We start from the raw sequence: 15,802 nt of genomic DNA, 5'->3' as shown, positions 1-15,802 counted from the left end.
GTAGGTACGTACGGTCGCACGAGGAGTCGGGGATTCCAGATATATTCCCTTCGTTATCTCATCTAACTTCGCGGTGGTCGATCGTTACGTGATCATTACGGTCAGCGGGTCATTGCCACGATCGCTTAGATCTAAATCATAGTGCGCGATCAGGGCACGATTAAAACGAGCGCGGGAGGAAGCCAGGTGGAAAGAATGAGAAGATTGCACGGCTCAATCGATCATTCGCGGCAATAAATTCTTCTACGCGCGCACTTACATGTAAATCTCGCGTCGCGATCCGTTGTTCTTGTCGAAAAAGTCCTCTTCGCAAAGAGCGATTTTGACAACTCATTCGGAATAATTTCTTTGAGAAAAAAAACAAAATAAAATAAAATAAATGGTTTTTTTCGAGATACATGTGTATCTTGTACACTTTTTTCTGCACAATTGCATAAGATTCATATATATGATCAGAAAAAAATTCTATACAAATCACATAATTTATCTGAAAAAATTCCACATGGGGGTATAAAAACACTCTTAGTACATTGACTACCGTTAATTATTGACAGCCGAAACATTCGTCGGAAGCGTACAATTCTTCATATCGATGTTTTTCAAACTGACACTGAAAGACAGCCGTGGCTGTTAATTTCGAACGTCGAACGAGCGAACAAATATTTAGCAAGCTGTCCGCGCGATTGAATTCGGACAGAAACGCCATAGACGGACGGTGAGAAAAGAGCTATCGCGCTTCTCTCTTCGGGACTCTCTTTATCCGAAGTGGACTTTATCCTAGCCGGATCTGACGAACGATTCGAGCTGTCAATCACGTAATTTGAGGATCGACCGTGAGCCATGACGACTCGAATAATTGCAGGCTTTCCGAGACTCGCCGACCTCTTCGCGGACTCGAATAAATACAAAATCCTGCCTGCGTGCAGCTTTAATCAAGCGATAATGTTTAATTATAGGCTACATACTTTTTTCGGTGATTAATCGATTGATCGAAGGACGCCCAGGTTAAGGGTCGAAAAGCGTATCGAAATCAGTGAGTCTCAAGTCACACACATTATTTTTCAAGATACAATAAATTTTGACAATTTCTCGGTAAAAGAATAAATCGGCAAAAATATTAAAAGAAATATGCTTTCTCTCTCTTTCTCTGCTCCTCTTTTCTTCGTAATATAATTAATATACTAAATTTTTAAAAAATAAATATTTTTTGAATAGAATTATATATTTCATTAATATATCTCAAATGCAATAAGACGAGATAATGAATAAAATTAGGTAACATTATTTTTCCAAAATTACGAGTTATTAAATTTAAAAAACTGGGACAAATCAGAATAAATCTCAAGAATTAAAAAATTGAATTATTTCAGAGAATATTCTTGAAAATATGTCTTTGAAAACTAGAACGCCTGTTCCGATTACTTTCCATGCAGAGATCCGTCTCTGCTGGGAACAAAACAGGACCTGTGTATCCAAAGGCGCAAACTGTGAACGCGCAAGAGCGACGAAGCACCGCGGAATAAGGTGTTTCTGGTCTACCAGCTGTTTAACCGAACAGCACGATGGTTGCAACGTGTGTTTACGACACGAAGGGGGGCAGCGCGTCGAGCAGCCAGCGGTAGACGACGGATAATAAATCACAACCTCGGCAGGCTAACGCGTTCTATTCTGCGGCGCGTTGGACGAGGTCTACTTTCGAAAACGGAAAAATAGCAGGACGCGCGTGGAAGGAGACGTATGTCGTACTTTCGCGCAGGCGAATTGTCGTTGTCGTCGTCGCTGACGCGAAGATTGCCTCCGAAAGGTAAAGCTTATTCGTTCCTCTGTGAGAAATATCCTTTTTCCGCTGAATTTCAGCAGGAGTTAATATAATATAGAACGATATCGTGTATATTATACATGATTTCTTAAAATTATATTTCAAAAATTTATATCCAAAAGATTGCGTAATCTTCTCTTTTGGAAAAAAAACCAAGTTAGAAAATATTTTCATCACGTTTTCGCGGAATATAAAAAAATCTTACGATTGTGAGTTAAATCGCAATAATCTCGAGGAAACGGCCTTTCGACGTGTCGAGGTAATACCCGCGTAATTTTATTACCGCACTCGTGTTTACCTCGGATTCCTATTTGTAATGCGCGATTTACTAGCCCGAGAAATTCACTTAGACTCCACCAGAGACCTGCCGCGATTTTGTAATGAAACGCAATAAAAGCCGCGGTGCGCTGCGCGCGAGAAGATGACACACGCTCTCGTCGAGTATTCTACCGGTACCCAGATACTCAACGACGGCAGATGTTACGACTGTTAAGCTAGGCTCTGAGCGACTGACTCGACAGATCTCGCGTAAAAAAGCAAGTTCGAGTATTATATGCGTTACCTTCCTCTTCCTAGAGGTAACGAGCGTGCCGGTGCTCAGGACACGGGAATGAGTCGGGACTTCCGGAAATGTTACACACTCTCTCGACGGTCTTCGCGGTCGAATGGCGGTGCCTCTGAAGACGACGAAGCGACGGGTTTCTCTCGACAAAATCGACGCGACTTGCGGCTTAACTGCAAGCGGTGCATCGTACGAGTTCTCTATCAACTTTACTCTTCTCGTCATAGAAATTGCTTACGGTCATCAGATATTATACGGAGTTTTACACGTAAATTTAGCGTATCGTGCTGGGACCTTGATCTTTAACATTTTCTGCGCCAAGGCGTTCCGTCAATTATATATCAGGTTATTAGCAATTCTGCTGTCGCTCCTTAAAAGTAAACCGCATTCTACCGTGTGAGATGTGCATCGCTATAAAATACCTCTGACCTTCCACTAGTCGCCAATTGCGCGCAAAAGGCTTGCCGCGTTAATCCCGGTTTAGCGTGCTTAATCATTTTTTGCGCGCTTCGTCATTACGTATTACATATAACGTTACATATCGCGAAAAAAAGCGTTCGTGCCGCGGCTGTTGCGGCGATTTATCGCGTAGACGGGACGAAGGTAACGCGAAAAAAGGCGGTTGAAACGCCCGAGAATAAAAAAAAAACGAACACTTTAGAAGGAGAGGAAATACGAAGGCCGACTTTGCTTTCCACCTGTTGTGGTATCGCGAAGGACGCGTCTTCTGCATAGATCCGCGGCGACACGGACGTCGAAGAAAGTAGGATAGCACGAGCTTAGAACCTCGCACCAACACATCTCGATCGGCGACCGACGAGATTATCCGTTGAATCGGAAATCTGTAGGACGCGTGTGAATCGTCGAGAGGAGAGAATGCGCACCTCGGCAAAACGATTCCTCTTGTGACGGGGAAATGGAATTACATATATGACGCGCCTCGTTCCAATGCTTCGTATCGAGTAATCATCCGAGAAAGAGCAAGAGAAGGAGAGGAGGGAAGAGATGCCTGTGCGAATTGGACGTCCATTTGCGACTTGCATATGTATTTTGGCAGGGTGTAGAAATAGCAATTCACTAGCCTATCTCTCTCGCTCTCCTTCTATCGTAATCTCGCATGACGGGTTGTGCACTTAGGAAAGACCTATACTCGGAAATGTGTTCTATTACGAACGCTTAGAGAGAAATTCGAGATATTCTATGGATAGAGAGAGATGCGAGCTGATGTATAGGATGTCCCAGAATTGTCATCACACCTTGTGGAGCTTTTCACAGCTAATTCGATTTTGTCCTCAACGAAAGTTCCACTTGACGTCTTTTCTTTATAGAGGAGTTTATATATAATTTGTCAATATTAAATATTTTCTAATACAACTTGAGATTAAGTCAGCATAAAATTAATTATTATACTTTTTGATTGAAATTTCTGTAATCTATTACGCTTTCTAACATTTTATTCTTTAAACGTCTCATTAACTTAATCTTAACTTGTAAATTCTATAAAGGTCTTTTTAAAAAACTGCAACTGTTTTTCGCTCGAAAAAAGATTAAATCTACAATTGGCGGATGTAGTTCAATTGTGAGGTAATAGTTCGAAAACATGTCGCAGCACTTGACAAGTCATGAAAACTTATGCTCTAACGACTTTACAAGTTTTGATTCGCGCCGGTTAGCAACGGAAAAAACTATAAGAAAATGGCAACGATGAAAAAGACGTACATATACGGCAGTGAAACAAGAATGTTAGCCCGTCGCAGGGGGAAAAAAACGTAAGAACACGACAGTTGGCGTGAAGGAAACGGAGGAAGAGCTGAAATCATCGCTCTCCCGTGTGAAACCTCCCGAGGTTACAATACCGCAAGCGGTGAGTTAGAGTTAGGGTGTGCTTATGGTAAATGTGTGTTTCAACGGAAAGTCATCCCGGTAAATTTATACTTTAAGTATTTTCGAGCCGAGAAAATTTTTTTCGCCGGAAAATGCCACCAAGTAAGACGGATACGAAATCCAGTCGTCTTCTCGAGGAAAAGGCTTTCTATAAACACGAAGAAATTAAATGCCTCTGTAAACACGAAGAAATTAAATGCTAAATTAATGCAATTTATTCGATATTGATACGCGATAAAAAGACGAGTCTTACGTATGCGTAAAGGACAAGGTGCGAATGCCTGCGGTTCGATGCGAGAGTAATTCCGCGCGCATCTGCCACACCTCGCGGCATGCGATGCGCGTTTGCGGCGGATTGCGTTGCGGCACGACATGTAAATTCGCGAAGAGCGAAACCGTGAGCCGGTGGAGGGAAGGGCAGAGCGGAGGAGAAGACACGGTGAAGGTGGAGACACGAGAGTTTCGAGCTCTTCGGCGTTCGATTAAAATGCCATTGGCGAAAACGTGCCGCGGGCAGCATGCGCCTCCGAGGAAAGCCATATTTCGTTAGCGACATGACCTCCTCTCCGAGGGGGAGCGTGATCGTGTCGCTACTATCATGTCTGCTCCTGGATCGTGCGCGATCCCGATTTACCATCCGCGTGCTTTCGTTTCTTACGCGAAGCCTAGACAGGCAACTCCTTTCTTAAAAAGGGAGAGAAAATATAATTATTAAGTTATACGCGATTAACATTTTATTAAATGTTTGTATACTTATATAAAATTCATTTACGTTGCAAAAATAAAATCGATATATTTGACACTAAATGTTATAATCGTGATGAGATTGCTTAAGATCTTCATTAGAATGACGATATGATTTTGAAAACGTGATAAAACTGTGATGGATGATGGATTAGCAACGGCACGAAGCGCATTTCCGATGCAAATTGAAAAGACTATGGCAAATGTATAGTTGCTACCGTACATTAAAATCCCGTTTGTACTACGTATTCTTTACAATCAACGTTTCGCTTAAATAGGTATTCATGTATTCTGATACATTCCAGTGCGCCACGTACGCGCGATGCTAAAAGCGCAGCGCGTCAAAAGATTTCTACCCGGTCTTCTTTCTCCGCGCGCGCATTTATCATTGCAGTCATCCTTAGGCTGCAAATAATGCAGCTGGTTAAGTGCACTCCCCTTTGATCCACGAACGATCTAACATCGCGCGGCCACGCTCGATCCTCATACATCTCTCCCGAGAGTTATATACCGCGCTTATAGTATCACGTACAAATCTATCTACTCGAAAAAGTGATGACACTAAACTATGTGTAATAAAATTTGTTCGAGGAATTTTTTAAAATTTTACTTAATCAATTTTAAATATTCTTTCTATTTATGCTTCTACCCATTTCTTCTTCTGTAAATGTATAAATTGAGAATAATTACACTGAGAAAAAATCTGGTTGCATTAATTAGAATTCTGGTAGATTCAACCAGTATGTCTGTTGGAAAATGAACGAACCAGAATTCTTGTAGGAATTACCCGATGAATCTGATTAATTTCTTCCTGTTGAATTTACCAAATTTTCTGGTTAATAATACTAAACTCACCAGCACTAAGTCGTCTAAAATTTTTTCCATCTAATCTCAAAAATCTGTTTAATATTTTGAACCAACAAGGTTATTGGATAAATTTAATCCAGATTATTGAATAAATTATTTTTTAAAATTTGATCCAGATTATTGAATAAATTATTTTTTTAAATTGAATCCAGATTGTTGAATAAATTATTTTAAATTCAGTTGGTTAGAAATTAAACTGATAAACAGTGATGCAAAAACAGGATGCAGCTCAAACACACACAATCAGAGAGCTAACGTCCTCTTTCTGGCATTACTGCACGTAAGAGAAAAAAATATACTTTGGATTTAATGTTAATACTAGTTCTTTATATACATTTCATGGCAAATATTGAATATGAATCAAGTTAAGAAGCAAGCAAAGAAATTAATGTAACAAGAAATTTTATAGATCCAACCAGAAAATACTAACCAAATCCTTATAGTAAAATCTATTAAACGTTCTAGTTATAAAAAATCGAGTCGAATCTTATCATGATAACTAGAAATTTTTGTTTGATTTAATCAAAATGCCTTCAATCATATACGTCTTGTTGGTACAATTAAATTTTTCTCAGTGTAATTTCTCGATAAAAATTTAATTTTACATTTTTAGAGAAGATTAATATTCTTACAATTTTATAAAATCTGTCAACGTTAATCCAAGATTTATATACGAGTAACAAGAAGACGTGGTCGTTACAAAGACATTGTTTTCTCATCACGAGCAAAGGATTGGCCCCGCTATTCGATGGATCGCGAGGACGTTGCGTTCATCAAGAACTGTCAGGCTTAGAAGCAACGACTTGCCGAGAGAGCTCGCCTGCCTGCCTACCTACCTACCTGTATAGGTGATCGGTTCGATGGGTCGATTCGCGAGGCGCATCCGCGCGCGCGGGCAAATTGCGCAAAGCATAGTTTTGCATAACGTTTCGCACGCACCGCGCCGCCGTTCCCGTTATGACGACGACGCCGAACCGCAGAATCGTCTGCGAGCGCGCATATACATACATACGTGCACGCCTTCCCTCCCCCCGAGCGTGGATGCTTCGCGCCGACAATAGATATTCCGTAACGCCCACGTTAGTCGGGAGACAAAGGCCTGAATGGCCGGCTCCGGCAGATGCACGGGTTACACCGAGACGGTTATGCACCGACCAGGTACGCCGATTTAGAACGCAACGATGCGATGCGATGCCGTCCGTCCGTCCGTCCGTCCATTTATTCGTTCTCCGTGACGAAGGCGCGGTACCCCACGTAAAAGGCGCGCACACGCACGTGCTTACCCACACACGCGTGTGCATCCCCGCCGCGGGGTTACGTAATTCGGAGAGGAGCACGCGCGCCGGCGGTGACGACATCTACCTACGGATAAGAAGAGAAAGAGATCCGGGAGTGTCCACTCGACGAAACGCGCACCGTCTCTCGCGAAGGAAACGTCTCTTACATAGAAAGAGACTCGAATTCCTTCGCAAATTCCTGCATCCTTACATCGATTGCCTCGTCAATGCGCCGCGTAGACTTAAGGATGCTCGACGATCGAACAAGTGTTGTGAAAGGATTTTCAATAATGTTCGCAATTTTCCAATTTTCGTGAAAAATTCGCGAAATAATCGTCGGAATAAATCATAGAAATAGAAATTTACCTTTCATCAGGCGCGATTTTCTGTGAACGATTATCTTTCGGACACGGTCAATTACAAATTTTTATGCCTTGCAAATTCATAATGTCGCGTATCTCGTATTAAAATTTTTCTTTCTCTCTCCAACTTCGCATTTACTTCACGTAGTCGAAGATTTTCTAATTCGAAGCAGACAATATAAATGAAAGCTATCTAATTTCCGTCGCACGACGTATTCAAATGCAACGCCGTGCCTTTCCACGTCTCTTTGCGATGCCGCTCGACAAATCTCTAATGAATTGGAAACGCGCCGCTACGGCAAGAGACATACGCGCCCATAGGAACGTCCGATGACGACATTCTCTTTTGTCAAGAGGAGAAAGAGACCTCGGAAAGCGAAGAGACGGTCTGAAAGCGCGACTCGACGATGTCCACCGGCAAAGTCGGACTTGGGATCTGCCCACGTTCGGCCTCAAACGCGCGCGACTCTTTTTATCTCCTCGCCCACAAACATCATCGACTGAAAAAAGTTCGCGGCTCGTTCATTTCGATTCCACGAGGAGCATCCTCGGCAACCAATAATCGATCAGAGTCGCTGAAGAGGTAATAGATAAGAGCATCGTCGATCTCCGATAATATTGCCCCGTGTGGGCCGCCATTTGCCTAGTTACCCACATCTCGCCGGTCGGCCATTGGAAATTGGAAATTAGAAATCGAATAGATAATGTGGGTGCAGATTCCGGGTTTTCTAACAATGAGAAATCGCGCCGATGACCGGCCAACTGCTGGCGTTGGAGGTGTCATAAATCTCGGAGCCGGCACGCGAGCCCGACGACGACAACGACGATGACTACGGTTAATCCTACTTCCGAGCGTCCCGGTTTTAGCGGGGGCTTTGAGATTCATCGATGCAGCAACGCTGCAAGTGGGTCAAATGCGACGCGAAGTCCGTGACTTCCATTACCTGGTGCACGCACACGCCACAAAGAGCAGGTGGCGTTTCGAATTTCCTCGAAATACGAAAGCTATTATTATAGATGATGAGTCTCTCTCAACAAGCGGATAAACCGCTTGTCCGTGGCGGGTGAAATTACTATGTTGGTAACGTACTTCTTCGCAAAAAAAAGTAGCCGCATTTAAAAGATCCTACTCGCTCTCTCGAAGACTTTTTTAAAACGATCAATTTTTTCGCACGTCAAATATCGTAGAAAGTTTAGATTTTCCATCAATCAAACTTCGATTAAATAAAAAATTATCGTTATATATATATAGTGCAAAGTGACGCAAATGGTCCCTGAATAAAGCTCTGCGGAAGATGCGATATCGAATAATTCCTGTTACGGAGAAGGAGAGACGACGCGTCAGAGATCGGACTCGTCCGGGACCATGAGGTTCAGCCATTAGGGCCTCGCCGATGCCATTAGCGCCGTTCTGAGTGATAGACGCCAACATTAGCCGTCCGGCGACTCGTAACTTTCGCGGCTATCCGCGCTATTATCCAGCAAGTGGGACTTCACGGATCGGGTCCGATCTCGCCGCGCCATCCGTCTCAAGTTCTCCGCCGAAGGCCCGGCCTTTCAGCTTTGCCTTTAACGGTCACCCCCGCGGTCTCTTCTGCATCGCCGCCGACTTGAACGACGACGACCAAAGGAGGAAGCGAGGGGAATCGTGGCGAAACGACGGAGGATTCCACGGCTGCCAAAGGCAGGCGACGAACACGAGACTCACGGAGGAATCCACGACTATCGGAAGCGATCGCCGAATGCACCGGCAATAATTTACTCCCCTCCTTCCCGGTCCTCCTCTTCCACTCTTGTCGCGGCCGGGTCGAGACTTCTTCTCGCGTCTTCTCTCGAGGCTCTCGCGGAACATCGCGCGACTGCTGTGGGAAGAGCGTCGGGGGCCCGTTAGGACCGTTTCACAGGTCGCGGAATTTTCTCCTACGATAAACGTAGGAGAGAAGCAAGGTGAGGTCGCCGCCGAGATATCGTCGAAACATTCACGCCTCCGTTAATTTTATTCTTTTAAATAAGTGCTAATTTTAGACAAGTATTCCCACTTTTTTACCCAAGTTTGCGTTCTTTTAATTTTTCAAATTATATTCTAATTTCTACTAATTTGTGGTATGTGTGAGAGGTGAAAGAAACACTAGTCTTCGAAATATAAGATGCATCAAGTAAGCATCTAATATTTTTAGGTATAAAAATATTAAATTAAACGCAATGTTTTTATCTCTAAAAAAATTCTCACAAGCCGTAATTTATATCAAAAATCAATTTAACTAACTGATATTTAATTAACTGTTTATTTAACTGATTACAGGAAATCTATGTGCGTTTGATTTGATCAATCTTAAATAACTCTCTATCGATACGATATAATTCTATATTCTCTACCATTCTCTAGCATAATAGACGCTTATTAATGTTTAATCCGAATAACTAGTTTTATCTGGCGCGGTAAAAGCACAATCGCGCGTGTCAAAGTCTGTGACAAACAATTCCACGATTACCGACGTCCGCATTAATCAGCGTATATCGCGCCCGATCGAAAATAATTTAAGATCTATTGTGCCGTTTCACATTGCGCGCAATCTGATAAAAGTTTTGCTTGCATGAAGCAGATCTTAATGCTATCACGCGCGCGCGCCAGAGCCAGAGGAGAATAGCAGTAAAGGTATTGTTAGTAGTACGCGTCCCGTTACTTTGTTGCAGTTGACAGCGAGATAGCCGAAGCAACGAGGATGCCCTACGGCGATGACTATCGATTTCACGGAAAAACTATACGCACTTTTATTTTCCGGTTAAATAGACGTTTCATTCACTATTGATGGCCTTAAACAGTTATGGCATTCGCGTCGTCTTTAAAACGCCATCGAACTCTGCAAAATATGAATAATTTACGATTCCAGCCGAGTCGCTAATAAATATTATTATAGATTTTTCTTTTTCCATCCAATTCAATATTTTTATAGTAATTATACCAAGTGTAATTCTGAAACATGGATGCAAACACCATCAATTTGTTCGTTGAAAGGAAAAAAGAAATATTAAGCAGAATAAATATTAAAATTTGAAAAAATAAATTGCTTGACGTTTCATGGAATAATTTCAGATAACGCGAGCAATATAAATGTGAGATTAAAATCCCTCGATCATAGTGACAGATATATTACGAGCTAAAAGCATGATAAAATTTAGATGTCAACGGATGACGCTCGCATTTCCGATAGAATATGTGCTTGCGATGGAACCGCGGAACGATTATACGCGACCATAAATATTGCATCAACGTAGTCGCGCAGGTATATATCGAACGGCTACAGGTATATACCTATCTACCCGCCGTAATATCGCATCAGCCGGTGCAGAGGAGGACGGTCGAGATTAGTTCCGATTGCCGCGCCGGAGAGTTATAGGAAGGATCACGACTATGTGTGCGTCCGCCGCTCACGGCCAGCCATCGATCCCGGGCTACCGGCTGCTGCTACTGCTCTCCTGCCCGTTAATGAGTCATGTTTAATTGGCGTGGGAAGCCCGCGGCTTACGTCCACGTAACGGAATTGAACCGTACTCGATGCAACCGCGCGCACCCAGCGCTGTGCCCCCTTGTCATCCCTCCCCCTCTCCCCGCGCCTCTTTTCCTCTCCTCGCGAAAGATGCACCGTGACTTGCAGCAATTTTCTCTGGAAATACTCGAACGAGGATCGGGCCAATTCGGCATCCTCGGGCGAGGAAGGGTAACGTCGGGTGTAATTTTTTTCCTTGCGTGCAAAATTAAGCAGTATTAAGCGATCTGTCAACATCGTTAACGAGTAATCGTATTGCGAACGGCTAAAGTACGGAAGAATTTCGTGACTAATCGCGACCGGGCAAAAACGCACCGTCAAATTATGATTTCACGTCGCACGCGCGTGTCAAGTGACGCGTGCCGGGCAGCCGCGAGGCGCATCGACTACAGGAAATACCTGCCTGTAACAGGTGGTACGCGTCGGACATTTGCGTGATTCGAAAAAGGAGAGAGAGAGAGAGATATGAAATTCTTTCTCCTTTCATCTTATTTCCTTCTATACTCACACTGTACTATATTATCCTTCGATATGATTCTTCTATACACTGAGAAAAACTCGTTTGACCAACAAAAAACGTATATGATTTAAGGCATTTTGATTAAATCAAACAAGAATTTCTAGTTATGATAAAATTCGATTTTTTATAACTAGAACGTTTAATAGATTTTACTATAAGGATTTGGTTAGTATTTTCTGGTTGAATCTATCAAATTTCTTGTTACATTAATTTTCCAAAGTATATTTTTTTTTCTTACAAGCAGTAGTGCTAGAAAGAGGACGCTAGCTCTCTGATTATGTGTGTTGAGCTGCATCCTCTTCTTGCGTCACTGTTTATCAGTTGAATTTTTAACAAACTGAACTTAAAATAATTTATTCAATAATCTGGATTGAATTTATCTAATAATCTTGTTGGAATTCAAAATATTAAATAGACTTTTGAGATTAGATGGAAAAAATTTTAGACGACTTGGTCCTGACGAGTTTAGTATTATTAACCAGAAAATTTGGTAAATTTAACAGGAAGAAATTAATCAGATTCATCTGGTAATTCCTACTAGAATTCTGATTCGTCCATTTTCCAACAGACATACTAGTTGAATCTACCAGAATTCTAATTAATGCAACCAGATTTTTTTCTCAGTGTATGAATCATATAAAAATCTCAATCTCCCTTTTATCGAGCATTCATTTTTTTCTAATTTTCACAAATTTTAATATTTAATTGAATGATCACTTGAAACAAATATATAAAATTATTACACTTGCAAAACCTAGCATTTGCAGCTACCGAGTGAAATCTAGCACGATGCGACGAATGATGTTCATCGACCATGTCCTTCAACGACGTATTGCCGTCTCCTAGCCATGGTAACAAGCGTGTCGCGTGAAACGCGATGGATCTTGAATACGTTCCCCGGAGCACTGGCGATTCTCTATTTTCGTTTCGTGAAAGGATCCACGATATTTCATGTCACGGACACAAGCGAGAGAGCGTTTTATTACCATGGTTGGTGTATTGCCTCATAGAACGGAGCATACGTACCTACGTTACCCTAACGACAAACTTACGCGAGCACTACTCGCGGTAGTTGAAAATGGAATCGAAATCAAATCGGTGGTCGCTAATATCCGTGTAATTGGAATGGATAAGTTCCGTTGGTCAACAGATGTACGCTTCGAGCCGATGAAGAAATGTCCATCAGAAATTCGCGCTTGCCTTTAGCTTTTTGACATAAGTATTTTGAATAATTCTCGAGAAACACTAGTCAAAAAATGACGATCCGAATCGCAAAATTCGCACGTTCGCGAGCCATTGACTGCATCGTTAAAGGGAACGCGGATGAACGCGCAAGAGGTGGCGGCTCCAAACGTTCGTGTTCTCTCTCGCATTGCGACGTAATATGCATCGCGAATGCCAACACGAGTCACACCCATCATAGAGATCCTGTGGGTGGCGCCATGTATTCGCACGAATAAGTCGTACGACCGGCATCCAACGATGACCCGCGAAGTGCTTCACGAAGCGCTCCAAGCGTTCGTTATTATACGTGCACCGTCCGTTCGAGGCGAGATTTTATCGGCATGAATAATCGCGAGGAAATTTTAACGTCCGTTAAGAGCAACGACACTTGATAGTATAGAGAATGACGTATCTCGCGAATAACTGTACGCGAGCGTATTTCTATATTTGCCGCACGACGTGACATATCAAGAAAAATTCCCAGTCGACTCCGTCGTCAGGCGGTTTAGAATCCGCGCGGATCTTTATTGACGAGATTAATCTCTCTCATGTATTAAAATTTATACGTATCTTTTATACTATTACGTAAAATATTTTTTTAAGTGAGATTCTATCGATTAAATGCGACGTTAGATAAAACAAATTGCGTATTCTCGATTGTGCTGATGCATTTTCGAGACGTCGAAATTAAATACATTCGGAATAAAATCGACTTACCTCCCTAGACGTCGGTGCCCCCAGGACGCAGGGGCTGTCCGGGCGGCGAGGCGCGCTGGCCCACCGCTTGCTCGAGAGCTCGCTCTCCTCCTGAAACAATAAACGCGACCTGTAATTAGACAAGACGAAGGTAAAGGTGATAGGCGGCGGGGTCTGATGAGCGCTATTATAGCAATCGTAATGGCTGCCTTGGAAACAAAATTGCTCTTCGCAGAAAATTAGCGAGAGGGAGACCGAAGGGGGTGAGAATGGAATAGTCGCGGCATAGATCGTGGGTAATCCTAAACATCGCGAAAAAGTAAAGCTGCAATTTCTCTAATAACCACCCCGAAAATATGTTTCATTATCAATGAATGAGAACTATCTCTAAAATTAACGGAAAAAGTCCTGGGACTTTTAGTTTAATTTATTACTGCAAAGATTAAAAGCTGAGAATTCTAAAAAAAAAAAAATTCAGAAATACAGATACGCAAATAAATTTTCTCCAAAGAGGCCAAATGTATTCAGCGAGCGATAATCATCGTGTCACGTAATTATCCATCGAAAATTATCGTACGCCCAGCTATAAGTAAACATTTTGCATAATACAAATGTCGACAAGCGAGTGCGGACACTGGTTCCATTTCAGCGTACATTATATGAATGAAGCAACCGCAAATTAACGCGCGCTTTCGCTCGTCGATCGACGGGCTACAAATCGACTTCTATTACGAATACATTCACCGCGACATTCATCGAGACTCGTTAATATTTTTGCGTCAGTGCCCGCCCTGTCTTTAATTTCGATCTCCTTGAATGGAAGCTGTACGCCAGATGGTACCTTTCAGTGCCGTGAACTCATTAACGGTAAATGTATTATGGGATGTAAATCAATTGTCAAATTAACAATCGTTTATCAAGATAAGTAAGCCTTAAAAATATCTCTGAATCCAAAGAAAAGTAAAGAGAAATAATTAAAAAATATATAATGGAATTATGTTTATAAAAAAATCACATGTTTTGCGAGCAAATATGTGAATTATATAAATTTCGAAAGAGTAAACGTAGAAGAATCCAGATGAGGAATATTGCTCGACAGTGCCTGTAATACTATCTCCTTTTTTGTATATATAGGGACGTAAATCAGTGCGGCAATATACAATTTAGAATAGTGTTCTGCGACACGATTAAAGTGCACCTTGCGGCATGAAATGGCAGGACTGCGCTAATGGTTCAATTATGCGAGTCATTCGCAATGAAATAGTATGAGGAGAGATTCTGAGAGAATCTTCCTTCTCTCCTCCACATAGAACGCGCACATCGGAATAATTAAAACCATACCTCTATCATACGATATCAACGCGAATTGTCATTATATTAATTTAACAATGTTTATTCTACTATAAATACTCAATTTCCTGTTAAAGTTTTACAAGTATTTAAATATTTATCTATACACTTTCAATATACTATAATGAATCACCATTTTCATTAATGATTTACTAAGCATATAAGTCTCAATATAAATATATTCTAATAAAAAGAAAATAAGCAATCGAGCGCAGGTTTGAATGCAGGTCGGTCGAAGTAAAAGGACGGAAATATAATTCAAATCGCGAAACGTGAATTTATCGCGTGATACATGCAAGTTGCGATACACAAGGAATCTGACGTAATCTCGGTTGACACAATCGGACGGTGTTTCGCCGTATTTACGTGAAGGCGACAGGAGTCTTCTGGCGGTGCGCACGCGAACGCGCGGTTATTAAAACGTTAAAACAATTACGGCTCGGCTCGTGTATGTCACGAGCCGGGGAAAGAGGCTGAGAGGGACGAGAAGCGAGCGCGGGAGAGAGAGAGAGAGAGAGAGAGAGAAAGAGAGGCGGAGCGAGAGTAAGCGCATCGGCATGGTATGTACGACAAAGGAGAGGGACGAGGAGGACGGATGAAGGGGTGCAGCGCTCCGGGGGAGACAGCACGACAATGACATGCGACGATGTACGAGCAGGACTCGACTTGCGCAAAGGAGACACGGCTGGCGCACCGCTCTCGCGGCGGACCACCGCGTACATCGCATGCTCAATACAGATTCGAGCATGCTGATCGATGGTGGGAACACCGCGATCGCGTTTTATGTCCTCGACTTCGACTTGCGCAAAGAGAACGCTGGCACGTTAATTGCTTGTTCATTAATAACGCGCGTTGAAGTCCAATGGAGTACTTTCTCAAGTAACAAAAATTGACATATAAAAATTGAACGTGCTTTGAAAATAGATTCCTATTTTTCCTGCTTTACTTG

The 15,802-nt window shown here is 42.3% G+C and overlaps 1 protein-coding gene across 1 annotated transcript in view; it reads right to left on the bottom strand.

Annotated features, from left to right (window-relative positions):
- Nucleotides 1–15,802, bottom strand: part of LOC105256729 (Krueppel-like factor 3) — a 297,107-nt gene that overhangs the window by 179,244 nt on the left and 102,061 nt on the right. The window contains exon 3 of the mRNA XM_025411896.1: nt 13,525–13,614. Coding sequence (XP_025267681.1) covers nt 13,525–13,614 — 90 coding nt within the window. The remainder of the gene's footprint in view (nt 1–13,524; nt 13,615–15,802) is intronic.

This window comes from Camponotus floridanus, unplaced genomic scaffold (assembly GCF_003227725.1).
Source record: "Camponotus floridanus strain SB8 unplaced genomic scaffold, Cflo_v7.5 scaffold45, whole genome shotgun sequence".
Lineage (NCBI taxonomy): Eukaryota > Metazoa > Arthropoda > Insecta > Hymenoptera > Formicidae > Camponotus > Camponotus floridanus.
Note: the sequence above shows the minus strand (reverse complement) of the source record. Positions and strands in the feature narration are given on the sequence as shown.